This window comes from Parambassis ranga, chromosome 1 (genome assembly GCF_900634625.1).
Source record: "Parambassis ranga chromosome 1, fParRan2.1, whole genome shotgun sequence".
Taxonomy (NCBI): domain Eukaryota; kingdom Metazoa; phylum Chordata; class Actinopteri; family Ambassidae; genus Parambassis; species Parambassis ranga.
The window spans coordinates 11636089-11652073 of record NC_041022.1 but is presented as its reverse complement, the minus strand read 5'-3'; the positions used below and the strand labels follow the sequence as shown (position 1 = coordinate 11652073).

Below are 15985 nucleotides of genomic sequence, written 5' to 3'. Positions count from 1 at the left end.
TCAGGCTTTATATTGGAGTTTTATTTGCCACATATGTCTGTGTGTTTTAGTATCAGTAGCGTTATCATCAGTGCAAGAAGATGCAGACAGCCCCAGAATTGTCAGAAGGGTGGAGTCAGACCGCAGACCACCCCCAGCTGTTTCTGAAGAAGACCTTTCTGTTGCCTCCCTGCTGGATATTCCCTCATGGGCAGAGCCCGTTGGACAAACCCACTCAGAGAGCATGCATGGGGACCTGTTGGAGGAGCTTGAAATCCCACAGTAAATTATTTATTTACCACACATTTGTCACTAGTTTTTTATTTGTCATTAGTTGTTCTATTTCAATTTACATGTAGACCACATACCATGTAAGCTATATTGACAAAGTAGTGCTCTAAACTGCTACCTTTCTGTTAGTCTGTGGTTCCAACATTCACAGTAAAAATTGTATGATGCCAAATTCTGGTGTCATGCACCCCTGGGCGCCAGCATTTGTATTTATAGTGTCTTGTCTTTCTTTTGTATACCAGTGAGTTGAACCCAAACCTGTGGACTTCTGAGGATGTAATTACAAAGGAGCCAACAAGTCATGACTCAGATGAGCAAGTAAGTACACTACGCACTTTGAAAGAAGCTGCACTGAGGATCCAACCAAATCAGTTTTATGACCCTGAAGTGAAAGACAAGAACGTTTGTTGCAGTGTTGAGGTTGATCTAGTCAGGTGTTTCCAAGCTGGCACTCGGGTCAAACCTGATGGTGGAAAAACCTTACCATTGAAGCAGTGTGGTTGTGAAGATGAACAAGGACAGCCATCAAAAACTCTGAATTCGCAGTCATCTGTATCCATCAGAGACTTTAGTTGGAGCCTATCAGAGTCAGACAAAGCTGAGACTGACTTCAATGAGCTTTCTGATGAATTAAGCTTTACACCTCAACTTGGCACAACAGATGCACCTAAAATGATTGCCAGCAGAAGCCATGACCCTAATCTGTTGGCCTTGGCACCACAGGACTGCCAACTGAGTATGGCTATGACGGGCATGAGATTAAAACCCTTGAAGTCAAGCAAGGAACAAAACAGAAACGCCAATAAAGATACTGTTGGGTATCTGGGAAACATTCCCTTCATTGATGATGATGATACCCAGTCAGATGAACCTGTTATTGCAACATACAGCGTGGTGAAACCACTTAAAATGGAGACACCAAAAATCATTTTTCCACACAGTGCTGAACAAATGGCTTGTGACTCAACTTATAGATACTATGATTCATATTTCCTTAATCCAGATAGCGACCATGTCATAGTCAAAGCAAAGACTTTATACATCTCTGAGCCACAGACTGTCACTCCGAGTTATATCTTCCCAACCATCCATTTGACATCACATTCACCTAAACAAGAAGTGATATTACCTTTGACTTTCATGGGATATACCCCTTTGACACTGTCCCCTCACTCTCAAATATCTACACATAGTCAACTTGTATCTGAAGGTGTACAGGTGAGGAGAGAGTGCAGTGAATATGTTTCTCCTGATAGAAGAGCTTTTTCACCTGTCTTAACCTCAGACAAGGATTTTAGACCAACCTCCCCAGAATCCGAGTGCAGTTTTTCATTTCTTGACCTTGTGCTTTCAGAACCAATCCGTGCCCAACTTAGGAGTCAACATTGTGATTATTATTTACGGTATTCGGGAGATAATCCACCTTCTCCATTGCTGATGTCAGCCGCTTACAATACAGTCTCTGGTCAAGAAATCTGTCCAAGTAGCCCTTTAACTCAAGAATTACTAGCATCATCAGACTTAGATTCAGAGTTTTGGCCAGAAGAGAAGACGAGTCAGTCTTATGTTAGATACTGGTTTTCAAAATTAGAGGCACAAACTTCTGAACATAAAGCATATCAAACTGATTTAACAATGCATTCACAAAAAGAATCTGTGGGCAAAATAATAAATATGGGTTGGATGACGGAATCATCTCAAACAAAACCATCCTCAGATCACACAGACAAAACACAACTAAAACAAAACACAAACTCTACTGAAACTTTTCAAACATTACAACAATTACCCAAACCAACAATCTTTAACTTTGTAAAAAAACCAAGGTACATTATAAAGTTTCCAAATGAGAAACTTCCAGAATCAGACAAAAGAAAATCGTTCTTTGCAAATATAGACACTGAACACAGTACTATCTTGCTTGATGGAGGAGAGAACAAACCAAATCTCAAACACTTAGATGTGAAAAAAACAAAACATGTTTCTATAAATGTAAGAACAGAACAAAGGCTACCTGATGCAGGATATCGTACGTATGCCGAGGTTGTTCAAGGTGTTACACATGACACAAGGGCAGATGACTGGTCACGGTACAAATCATGCCCTTTAAGAAATGTCTGTCCATGCACATTGCCATCAGAAAAGGACTCTACCATCCAGCACATAAATGATTGGGCGATAGAATGTAGACCTCAGTCTCCTGAGTCAGTGGAGACTCAAACTGAACTTCGACCCCTTTCTCCAGATTCTCCTGTTCCACAGTTCACCTGTGCCCATACTGATTACTGTGTGGATTTCTCAGGGCACAGGTCATTTACACCAGAATCAATATTATCTGACTGGGAAGGGAACGATTTTGGTCTGGAGATTCTCTTCAATGAGTTGAGACCAGCATCCCCACAGTCAGTTCTATCAGACTTTGAACTGGATAAGTTATTTAGTAGTAGGGCACTGTCCCCTGAATCTGTGTCTTCTGATTTCGACTTTTCACTATTGCATGACTGGCTAGTAGAGTTCAGATCTTCCTCTCCAGATTCTGTGGCATCCGTTGAGCAGCAGAATTGGACTTCTTGCAAGGCATTTGGTCAAACAGTGAATCAACATTGCAACTATTATTTACAATATTCTGAAGGCAGGCCAATGTCACCTCTGTCTACATTATCAGATGGTGAAGACTTTGGTTTTGAGCAGATATTTGAAGACAACAGAGCAGATTCTCCAGACTCTCTTCCTTCGTGTGTTGAATCAAAACAGTCAAGTGTAACTCTGACTACAGCCCCTGCAGTATCTGCTGCCAGACCACTTTCTTATGCAGATGTTGTGAGGGGTATTACTCATGGCGATCGAGAAGGCGGTTTACTATGGTTTAACAAGTACCCATTAAGAACTTTCTGGAATGAGTCCTTGCCATCAGAGGAGGACTCCACCATCCAGCACATAGATGATTGGGCGGCAGAATGTAGACCTCAGTCTCCTGAGTCAGTGGAGTCTCAAACTGAACTTCGGCCCCTTTCTCCTGATTCTCCTGTTCCACAGTTCACCTGTGCCCATACTGATTACTGTGTGGATTTCTCAGGGCACAGGTCATTTACTCCAGAATCAATATTATCTGACTGGGAAGGGAACGATTTTGGTCTGGAGATTCTCTTCAATGAGTTGAGACCAGCATCCCCACAGTCAGTTTTATCAGACTTTGAACTGGATAAGTTATTTAGTAGTAGGGCACTGTCCCCTGAATCTGTGTCTTCTGATTTTGACTTTTCACTATTACATGACTGGCTAGTAGAGTTCAGATCTTCCTCTCCAGATTCTGTGGCATCCGTTGAGCAGCAGAATTGGACTTCTTGCAAGGCATTTGGTCAAACAGTGAATCAACATTGCAACTATTATTTACAATATTCTGAAGGCAGGCCAATGTCACCTCTGTCTACATTATCAGATGGTGAAGACTTTGGCCTTGAAAAGATATTTGAAGACAACAGAGCAGATTCTCCAGACTCTCTTCCTTCGTGTGTTGAATCAAAACAGTCAAGTGTAACTCTGACTACAGCCCCTGCAGTATCTGCTGCCAGACCACTTTCTTATGCAGATGTTGTGAGGGGTATTACTCATGGCGATCGAGAAGGCGGTTTACTATGGTTTAACAAGTACCCATTAAGAACTTTCTGGAATGAGTCCTTGCCATCAGAAGAGGACTCCACCATCCAGCACATAGATGATTGGGCGGCAGAATGTAGACCTCAGTCTCCTGAGTCAGTGGAGTCTCAAACTGAACTTCGGCCCCTTTCTCCTGATTCTCCTGTTCCACAGTTCACCTGTGCCCATACTGATTACTGTGTGGATTTCTCAGGGCACAGGTCATTTACTCCAGAATCAATATTATCTGACTGGGAAGGGAACGATTTTGGTCTGGAGATTCTCTTCAATGAGTTGAGACCAGCATCCCCACAGTCAGTTTTATCAGACTTTGAACTGGATAAGTTATTTAGTAGTAGGGCACTGTCCCCTGAATCTGTGTCTTCTGATTTTGACTTTTCACTATTACATGACTGGCTAGTAGAGTTCAGATCTTCCTCTCCAGATTCTGTGGCATCCGTTGAGCAGCAGAATTGGACTTCTTGCAAGGCATTTGGTCAAACAGTGAATCAACATTGCAACTATTATTTACAATATTCTGAAGGCAGGCCAATGTCACCTCTGTCTACATTATCAGATGGTGAAGACTTTGGCCTTGAAAAGATATTTGAAGACAACAGAGCAGATTCTCCAGACTCTCTTCCTTCGTGTGTTGAATCAAAACAGTCAAGTGTAACTCTGACTACAGACCCTGCAGTATCTGCTGCCAGACCACTTTCTTATGCAGATGTTGTGAGGGGTGTTACTCATGGCGATCAAGAAGGCGGTTCACTATGGTTTAACAAGTACCCATTAAGAACTTTCTGGAATGAGTCCTTGCCATCAGAAGAGGACTCCACCATCCAGCACATAGATGATTGGGCGGCAGAATGTAGACCTCAGTCTCCTGAGTCAGTGGAGTCTCAAACTGAACTTCGGCCCCTTTCTCCTGATTCTCCTGTTCCACAGTTCACCTGTGCCCATACTGATTACTGTGTGGATTTCTCAGGGCACAGGTCATTTACTCCAGAATCAATATTATCTGACTGGGAAGGGAACGATTTTGGTCTGGAGATTCTCTTCAATGAGTTGAGACCAGCATCCCCACAGTCAGTTTTATCAGACTTTGAACTGGATAAGTTATTTAGTAGTAGGGCACTGTCCCCTGAATCTGTGTCTTCTGATTTTGACTTTTCACTATTACATGACTGGCTAGTAGAGTTCAGATCTTCCTCTCCAGATTCTGTGGCATCCGTTGAGCAGCAGAATTGGACTTCTTGCAAGGCATTTGGTCAAACAGTGAATCAACATTGCAACTATTATTTACAATATTCTGAAGGCAGGCCAATGTCATCTCTGTCTACATTATCAGATGGTGAAGACTTTGGTTTTGAGCAGATATTTAAAGACAACAGAGCAGATTCTCCAGACTCTCTTCCTTCGTGTGTTGAATCAAAACAGTCAAGTGTAACTCTGACTACAGCCCCTGCAGTATCTGCTGCCAGACCACTTTCTTATGCAGATGTTGTGAGGGGTATTACTCATGGCGATCGAGAAGGCGGTTTACTATGGTTTAACAAGTACCCATTAAGAACTTTCTGGAATGAGTCCTTGCCATCAGAAGAGGACTCCACCATCCAGCACATAGATGATTGGGCGGCAGAATGTAGACCTCAGTCTCCTGAGTCAGTGGAGTCTCAAACTGAACTTCGGCCCCTTTCTCCTGATTCTCCTGTTCCACAGTTCACCTGTGCCCATACTGATTACTGTGTGGATTTCTCAGGGCACAGGTCATTTACTCCAGAATCAATATTATCTGACTGGGAAGGGAACGATTTTGGTCTGGAGATTCTCTTCAATGAGTTGAGACCAGCATCCCCACAGTCAGTTTTATCAGACTTTGAACTGGATAAGTTATTTAGTAGTAGGGCACTGTCCCCTGAATCTGTGTCTTCTGATTTTGACTTTTCACTATTACATGACTGGCTAGTAGAGTTCAGATCTTCCTCTCCAGATTCTGTGGCATCCGTTGAGCAGCAGAATTGGACTTCTTGCAAGGCATTTGGTCAAACAGGGAATCAACATTGCAACTATTATTTACAATATTCTGAAGGCAGGCCAATGTCACCTCTGTCTACATTATCAGATGGTGAAGACTTTGGCCTTGAAAAGATATTTGAAGACAACAGAGCAGATTCTCCAGACTCTCTTCCTTCGTGTGTTGAATCAAAACAGTCAAGTGTAACTCTGACTACAGACCCTGCAGTATCTGCTGCCAGACCACTTTCTTATGCAGATGTTGTGAGGGGTGTTACTCATGGCGATCAAGAAGGCGGTTCACTATGGTTTAACAAGTATCCATTGAGAACTTTCAGGAATGAGTCCTTGCCATCAGAAGAGGACTCCACCATCCAGCACATAGATGATTGGGCGGCAGAATGTAGACCTCAGTCTCCTGAGTCAGTGGAGTCTCAAACTGAACTTCGGCCCCTTTCTCCTGATTCTCCTGTTCCACAGTTCACCTGTGCCCATACTGATTACTGTGTGGATTTCTCAGGGCACAGGTCATTTACTCCAGAATCAATATTATCTGACTGGGAAGGGAACGATTTTGGTCTGGAGATTCTCTTCAATGAGTTGAGACCAGCATCCCCACAGTCAGTTTTATCAGACTTTGAACTGGATAAGTTATTTAGTAGTAGGGCACTGTCCCCTGAATCTGTGTCTTCTGATTTTGACTTTTCACTATTACATGACTGGCTAATAGAGTTCAGATCTTCCTCTCCAGATTCTGTGGCATCCGTTGAGCAGCAGAATTGGACTTCTTGCAAGGCATTTGGTCAAACAGTGAATCAACATTGCAACTATTATTTACAATATTCTGAAGGCAGGCCAATGTCATCTCTGTCTACATTATCAGATGGTGAAGACTTTGGTTTTGAGCAGATATTTGAAGACAACAGAGCAGATTCTCCAGACTCTCTTCCTTCGTGTGTTGAATCAAAACAGTCAAGTGTAACTCTGACTACAGCCCCTGCAGTATCTGCTGCCAGACCACTTTCTTATGCAGATGTTGTGAGGGGTATTACTCATGGCGATCGAGAAGGCGGTTTACTATGGTTTAACAAGTACCCATTAAGAACTTTCTGGAATGAGTCCTTGCCATCAGAAGAGGACTCCACCATCCAGCACATAGATGATTGGGCGGCAGAATGTAGACCTCAGTCTCCTGAGTCAGTGGAGTCTCAAACTGAACTTCGGCCCCTTTCTCCTGATTCTCCTGTTCCACAGTTCACCTGTGCCCATACTGATTACTGTGTGGATTTCTCAGGGCACAGGTCATTTACTCCAGAATCAATATTATCTGACTGGGAAGGGAACGATTTTGGTCTGGAGATTCTCTTCAATGAGTTGAGACCAGCATCCCCACAGTCAGTTTTATCAGACTTTGAACTGGATAAGTTATTTAGTAGTAGGGCACTGTCCCCTGAATCTGTGTCTTCTGATTTTGACTTTTCACTATTACATGACTGGCTAGTAGAGTTCAGATCTTCCTCTCCAGATTCTGTGGCATCCGTTGAGCAGCAGAATTGGACTTCTTGCAAGGCATTTGGTCAAACAGTGAATCAACATTGCAACTATTATTTACAATATTCTGAAGGCAGGCCAATGTCACCTCTGTCTACATTATCAGATGGTGAAGACTTTGGTTTTGAGCAGATATTTGAAGACAACAGAGCAGATTCTCCAGACTCTCTTCCTTCGTGTGTTGAATCAAAACAGTCAAGTGTAACTCTGACTACAGCCCCTGCAGTATCTGCTGCCAGACCACTTTCTTATGCAGATGTTGTGAGGGGTATTACTCATGGCGATCGAGAAGGCGGTTTACTATGGTTTAACAAGTACCCATTAAGAACTTTCTGGAATGAGTCCTTGCCATCAGAAGAGGACTCCACCATCCAGCACATAGATGATTGGGCGGCAGAATGTAGACCTCAGTCTCCTGAGTCAGTGGAGTCTCAAACTGAACTTCGGCCCCTTTCTCCTGATTCTCCTGTTCCACAGTTCACCTGTGCCCATACTGATTACTGTGTGGATTTCTCAGGGCACAGGTCATTTACTCCAGAATCAATATTATCTGACTGGGAAGGGAACGATTTTGGTCTGGAGATTCTCTTCAATGAGTTGAGACCAGCATCCCCACAGTCAGTTTTATCAGACTTTGAACTGGATAAGTTATTTAGTAGTAGGGCACTGTCCCCTGAATCTGTGTCTTCTGATTTTGACTTTTCACTATTACATGACTGGCTAGTAGAGTTCAGATCTTCCTCTCCAGATTCTGTGGCATCCGTTGAGCAGCAGAATTGGACTTCTTGCAAGGCATTTGGTCAAACAGTGAATCAACATTGCAACTATTATTTACAATATTCTGAAGGCAGGCCAATGTCACCTCTGTCTACATTATCAGATGGTGAAGACTTTGGTTTTGAGCAGATATTTGAAGACAACAGAGCAGATTCTCCAGACTCTCTTCCTTCGTGTGTTGAATCAAAACAGTCAAGTGTAACTCTGACTACAGCCCCTGCAGTATCTGCTGCCAGACCACTTTCTTATGCAGATGTTGTGAGGGGTATTACTCATGGCGATCGAGAAGGCGGTTTACTATGGTTTAACAAGTACCCATTAAGAACTTTCTGGAATGAGTCCTTGCCATCAGAAGAGGACTCCACCATCCAGCACATAGATGATTGGGCGGCAGAATGTAGACCTCAGTCTCCTGAGTCAGTGGAGTCTCAAACTGAACTTCGGCCCCTTTCTCCTGATTCTCCTGTTCCACAGTTCACCTGTGCCCATACTGATTACTGTGTGGATTTCTCAGGGCACAGGTCATTTACTCCAGAATCAATATTATCTGACTGGGAAGGGAACGATTTTGGTCTGGAGATTCTCTTCAATGAGTTGAGACCAGCATCCCCACAGTCAGTTTTATCAGACTTTGAACTGGATAAGTTATTTAGTAGTAGGGCACTGTCCCCTGAATCTGTGTCTTCTGATTTTGACTTTTCACTATTACATGACTGGCTAGTAGAGTTCAGATCTTCCTCTCCAGATTCTGTGGCATCCGTTGAGCAGCAGAATTGGACTTCTTGCAAGGCATTTGGTCAAACAGGGAATCAACATTGCAACTATTATTTACAATATTCTGAAGGCAGGCCAATGTCACCTCTGTCTACATTATCAGATGGTGAAGACTTTGGCCTTGAAAAGATATTTGAAGACAACAGAGCAGATTCTCCAGACTCTCTTCCTTCGTGTGTTGAATCAAAACAGTCAAGTGTAACTCTGACTACAGACCCTGCAGTATCTGCTGCCAGACCACTTTCTTATGCAGATGTTGTGAGGGGTGTTACTCATGGCGATCAAGAAGGCGGTTCACTATGGTTTAACAAGTATCCATTGAGAACTTTCAGGAATGAGTCCTTGCCATCAGAAGAGGACTCCACCATCCAGCACATAGATGATTGGGCGGCAGAATGTAGACCTCAGTCTCCTGAGTCAGTGGAGTCTCAAACTGAACTTCGGCCCCTTTCTCCTGATTCTCCTGTTCCACAGTTCACCTGTGCCCATACTGATTACTGTGTGGATTTCTCAGGGCACAGGTCATTTACTCCAGAATCAATATTATCTGACTGGGAAGGGAATGATTTTGGTCTGGAGATTCTCTTCAATGAGTTGAGACCAGCATCCCCACAGTCAGTTTTATCAGACTTTGAACTGGATAAGTTATTTAGTAGTAGGGCACTGTCCCCTGAATCTGTGTCTTCTGATTTTGACTTTTCACTATTACATGACTGGCTAATAGAGTTCAGATCTTCCTCTCCAGATTCTGTGGCATCCGTTGAGCAGCAGAATTGGACTTCTTGCAAGGCATTTGGTCAAACAGTGAATCAACATTGCAACTATTATTTACAATATTCTGAAGGCAGGCCAATGTCATCTCTGTCTACATTATCAGATGGTGAAGACTTTGGTTTTGAGCAGATATTTGAAGACAACAGAGCAGATTCTCCAGACTCTCTTCCTTCGTGTGTTGAATCAAAACAGTCAAGTGTAACTCTGACTACAGCCCCTGCAGTATCTGCTGCCAGACCACTTTCTTATGCAGATGTTGTGAGGGGTATTACTCATGGCGATCGAGAAGGCGGTTTACTATGGTTTAACAAGTACCCATTAAGAACTTTCTGGAATGAGTCCTTGCCATCAGAAGAGGACTCCACCATCCAGCACATAGATGATTGGGCGGCAGAATGTAGACCTCAGTCTCCTGAGTCAGTGGAGTCTCAAACTGAACTTCGGCCCCTTTCTCCTGATTCTCCTGTTCCACAGTTCACCTGTGCCCATACTGATTACTGTGTGGATTTCTCAGGGCACAGGTCATTTACTCCAGAATCAATATTATCTGACTGGGAAGGGAACGATTTTGGTCTGGAGATTCTCTTCAATGAGTTGAGACCAGCATCCCCACAGTCAGTTTTATCAGACTTTGAACTGGATAAGTTATTTAGTAGTAGGGCACTGTCCCCTGAATCTGTGTCTTCTGATTTTGACTTTTCACTATTACATGACTGGCTAGTAGAGTTCAGATCTTCCTCTCCAGATTCTGTGGCATCCGTTGAGCAGCAGAATTGGACTTCTTGCAAGGCATTTGGTCAAACAGTGAATCAACATTGCAACTATTATTTACAATATTCTGAAGGCAGGCCAATGTCATCTCTGTCTACATTATTAGATGGTGAAGACTTTGGTTTTGAGCAGATATTTGAAGACAACAGAGCAGATTCTCCAGACTCTCTTCCTTCGTGTGTTGAATCAAAACAGTCAAGTGTAACTCTCACTACAGCCCCTGCAGTATCTGCTGCCAGACCACTTTCTTATGCAGATGTTGTGAGGGGTATTACTCATGGCGATCGAGAAGGCGGTTTACTATGGTTTAACAAGTACCCATTAAGAACTTTCTGGAATGAGTCCTTGCCATCAGAAGAGGACTCCACCATCCAGCACATAGATGATTGGGCGGCAGAATGTAGACCTCAGTCTCCTGAGTCAGTGGAGTCTCAAACTGAACTTCGGCCCCTTTCTCCTGATTCTCCTGTTCCACAGTTCACCTGTGCCCATACTGATTACTGTGTGGATTTCTCAGGGCACAGGTCATTTACTCCAGAATCAATATTATCTGACTGGGAAGGGAACGATTTTGGTCTGGAGATTCTCTTCAATGAGTTGAGACCAGCATCCCCACAGTCAGTTTTATCAGACTTTGAACTGGATAAGTTATTTAGTAGTAGGGCACTGTCCCCTGAATCTGTGTCTTCTGATTTTGACTTTTCACTATTACATGACTGGCTAGTAGAGTTCAGATCTTCCTCTCCAGATTCTGTGGCATCCGTTGAGCAGCAGAATTGGACTTCTTGCAAGGCATTTGGTCAAACAGTGAATCAACATTGCAACTATTATTTACAATATTCTGAAGGCAGGCCAATGTCACCTCTGTCTACATTATCAGATGGTGAAGACTTTGGTTTTGAGCAGATATTTGAAGACAACAGAGCAGATTCTCCAGACTCTCTTCCTTCGTGTGTTGAATCAAAACAGTCAAGTGTAACTCTGACTACAGCCCCTGCAGTATCTGCTGCCAGACCACTTTCTTATGCAGATGTTGTGAGGGGTATTACTCATGGCGATCGAGAAGGCGGTTTACTATGGTTTAACAAGTACCCATTAAGAACTTTCTGGAATGAGTCCTTGCCATCAGAAGAGGACTCCACCATCCAGCACATAGATGATTGGGCAGCAGAATGTAGACCTCAGTCTCCTGAGTCAGTGGAGTCTCAAACTGAACTTCGGCCCCTTTCTCCTGATTCTCCTGTTCCACAGTTTACCTGTGCCCATACTGATTACTGCGTGGATTTCTCAGGGCACAGGTCATTTACTCCAGAATCAATATTATCTGACTGGGAAGGGAATGATTTTGGTCTGGAGATTCTCTTCAATGAGTTGAGACCAGCATCCCCACAGTCAGTTTTATCAGACTTTGAACTGGATAAGTTATTTAGTAGTAGGGCACTGTCCCCTGAATCTGTGTCTTCTGATTTTGACTTTTCACTGTTGCATGACTGGCTAGTAGAGTTCAGATCTTCCTCTCCAGATTCTGTGGCATCCGTTGAGCAGTGGAATTGGACTTCTTGCATGGCATTTGGTCAAACAGGGAATCAACATTGCAACTATTATTTACAATATTCTGAAGGCAGGCCAATGTCACCTCTGTCTACATTATCAGATGGTGAAGACTTTGGCCTTGAAAAGATATTTGAAGACAACAGAGCAGATTCTCCAGACTCTCTTCCTTCGTGTGTTGAATCAAAACAGTCAAGTGTAACTCTGACTACAGCCCCTGTAGTATCTGCTGCCAGACCACTTTCTTATGCAGATGTTGTGAGGGGTATTACTCATGGCGATCGAGAAGGCGGTTCACTATGGTTTAACAAGTACCCATTAAGAACTTTCTGGAATGAGTCCTTGCCATCAGAAGAGGACTCCACCATCCAGCACAGAGATGATTGGGCGGCAGAATGTAGACCTCAGTCTCCTGAGTCAGTGGAGTCTCAAACTGAACTTCGGCCCCTTTCTCCTGATTCTCCTGTTCCACAGTTCACCTATGCCCATACTGATTACTGTGTGGATTTCTCAGGGCACAGGTCATTTACTCCAGAATCAATATTATCTGACTGGGAAGGGAACGATTTTGGTCTGGAGATTCGCTTCAATGAGTTGAGACCAGCATCCCCACAGTCAGTTTTATCAGACTTTGAAGTGGATAAGTTATTTAGTAGTAGGGCACTGTCCCCTGAACCTGTGTTGTCTGATTTAGACTTTTCACTGTTGCATGACTGGCTAGTAGAGTTCAGATCTTCCTCTCCAGATTCTGTGGAATCCGTTGAGCAGCAGAATTGGACTTCTTGCAAGGCATTTGGTCAAACAGTGAATCAACATTGCAACTATTATTTACAATATTCTGAAGGCAGGCCAGTGTCACCTCTGCCTACATTATCAGATGGTGAAGACTTTGGTTTTGAGCAGATATTTGAAGACAACAGAGCAGATTCTCCAGACTCTCTTCCTTCATGTGTTGAATCAAAGCAGTCCAGTGTTACGCTCACTACAGCCCCTGTGGTAACTGTTGCCAGATCACTTTCTTATGCAGACGTTTTGCGGGGTGTTAGCTATGGCGATCGAGAAGGAAATGTGCAGGGATATGAAAAACACCCTTTGAGAATTTCCAGTAATCAGTCTTTGTCACCTGAAACGGAATCCACCATCCAACACATAGATGACTCGGTGGTTGGGTATAGAACACACTTTCATGAGTCAGTATATTCTGACAATGTATGTAGCAGCAGGGCACTTTCCCCGGAATTTGTGTCTTCTGATTTTGATTCACACTTGTTCAACTGGCTAGCAGAGTTTAGACCATCATCTCCAGATTCTGTAACATCAATTGAGTCACCTTCTTTTTCTCCCTCTATGACATTTGGTCAATTAAAGAGTCAGCATTGTAACTATTACTTACAATATTGTGAAACTCCACCAGTGTCTCCACTTTCAACAATGTCAGATGGTGAATATTTTGAGTTTTGTCCTGAGGACATATTAGAGGACAACAGACCAGATTCCCCAGATTCATTTTTATGTTCTGATCCTAAATGTGCTGATTTATTTTTTATAGCATCTCCAGTAGTTTGTGAGGTCAGATCAGTTATCTGTGAACGCGAGTTGTGTAACCGTGCACTTGACAATCAAGAAAATTACTCTTACACAGAAAAAGTAATGTCCGAAAGCCATGATTTTAAAGAATTATCTCCTGTGAACTTTTCAGAGAAAAAACATATAAACAATGTTCTGTCTGATTCTGTATTGGCATCCTCACATGCAATAACTTGTTCCAAGGAATACATTGTCACACAGAAGCCATTTCTGAACAACTTAGTGTCACAATTGTATGATCCAATGTATACAGGAAAATGTTACTGTTGTGAAACAAGATTATCTGAACACACTCCAGACAACTAGGTAAACATCACATTACGTCACAATATTGCAACATAACTATCATACCATTTTCAATTTCAGTTTACAAGATAGTACCTCCTCCCAGCTTAAATGTACTGGATCTCTTTCTACTGCCTTTTAATATAATGCCAGCACATCACAGTTTGTAATATTTGAGTTACACTTATTTGCTTTATTTTAGTGATTTTTCACTTTCACTGTTATAATGTTGTGACATATGATGTTTATTGATTCATATTATTAATTCACCACCTTGTCCAGCTACATCATTTGAGTTCAGTGTCATTTAATGATTAATGTTTTGATGCTGTGTTTCTGGAGGTTGTTCAGTTTTGATTTCTACTAGATTCATATATGTTTTTGTGCAAATATGTAAGTTTTTTAAAGAATGGTTATATTTAAAAGTTTGAAACTAGACAAGGCTGTTAGTTTGTCTTCTGTTGTTCAATCACACACACACACACACACACACAAACACACAGAGGAACCGGAACAGCTACAACAGGACACATAGCTGTATTTTAGAATTACACAAGTTGCATATAAACAAATGTTCCACTAGCTGTGTAGTCACAGCTGCTCCTTTTTTGTCAGCCCTCATCACCACCTGCATTGACACCAAAAACTGAGGATTCATTAATTAGAATTAAGCACATTCTTCTGTCAATGTAGCACTCAGTTGAGTCACAGGCCATACACTGAATGAAAAATCTGTTGATCCTATAAGCTATCAGTAAATATTCAGTTGCATGCCAATGGTGAAACATGCAGTAAACTAACTTCCATAAGACTAAAGGTGCATTATTGGTAAATACACATAGATGTATGTCAACAGTTGAAATTCATAAGACTGAATATCTGCTGAAAGATTGTAGAGTTCAGACAGATGGAACATCAAATTAAAGTATCACCAAAATGTCATCATGATGTCTGGCAAGATGTGGCTTTCTGTGAACAAGCAATGAAGCTCACCTTTGTATGGACATACATGGACACGCCCTAAAAACAAAATTAAAGATGAAACTCTCCCAAGATTTCTGAAGAACATAAAAAGAAAACCCATGAACAAGAACAGCAGAAAAGGTTCCCTGGTGTCGGTAAGCCAGCACAAGCTCTTGTCTTGCAAGTGACTGCAGTGTTGGTTTCAATATGGCAATTTAAAAAGCGCAAATGTAGAACTATTCCTCAAGCTTCCACTAATGACAGACAAATGCTTTGTGCTCTTGTTGTGGCATGTTTGCGTCAGAGCAGACGAAACGATAATGAAGCAAAACAAATGCTGTGACCTTGTATCTTGTTGGAATATGTTGCATAGTACTATTTAGATCTCTGCTTAACAGACATAAGAGTCTAATCGAGTGATACAGTTGCCACAGCTAGAGGAATGTAGTGTTGTTTGTAAGGCACATGCTCCCACAGGCTCATATGTGTAATTGGCCTTATGTTGAGTGACAGAAATGAGTTCACTTCAGAAATCAATGCAGTTGTGCAACATAAGTGTGGTAACCTAACAGCATGTCTTTACTGTAGTCATATATTTCCCCCCACTGCTGCACTCCTTGCATTTTCTGCCCTCTGTGAGGTCACAGCACAAGTGTTTTTGTTACTTCAACCTGGAGTACGGTAGTTTTTATTATGTTAGAGAAGGGATTGATGGTAGTGGGGATTTTTTTTTATCTTTTGGAGACAGAGCAGACTTGCTGACAAATAGCACTAAGTGGTGGGTCTTGCATCTTCTCTGCAGTGGCAGTGCATTGCTTCTTGACTTTACATGATGACATGGCAGCAACCACAATATAACTCATGCTCATCTCAATCAAACACCCAACCCTAAACTTTTTGAAGTTCATTTGTGCCCTGCTATTACTGTTTTTTGTAAAAGGATATTTTGTCAATAATGACATCTGTATAAAAGAATATTTCAGAGATTATTTTTGGTCATTTGTTCTTTAGTTATTGATCATGCTTTTAT

At 42.3% G+C, this 15985-nt stretch overlaps 1 protein-coding gene across 8 annotated transcripts in view; it reads left to right on the top strand.

The window, feature by feature from the left end:
* ank2a (ankyrin 2a, neuronal) overlaps positions 1-15985 on the top strand; it is a 63216-nt gene that overhangs the window by 39775 nt on the left and 7456 nt on the right. For all 8 annotated transcript variants that reach the window (XM_028431581.1, XM_028431816.1, XM_028431415.1 and 5 more), the window contains 2 exons: positions 51-261; positions 513-588. In XM_028431581.1, coding sequence (XP_028287382.1) covers positions 51-261; positions 513-588 — 287 coding nt within the window. The remainder of the gene's footprint in view (positions 1-50; positions 262-512; positions 589-15985) is intronic.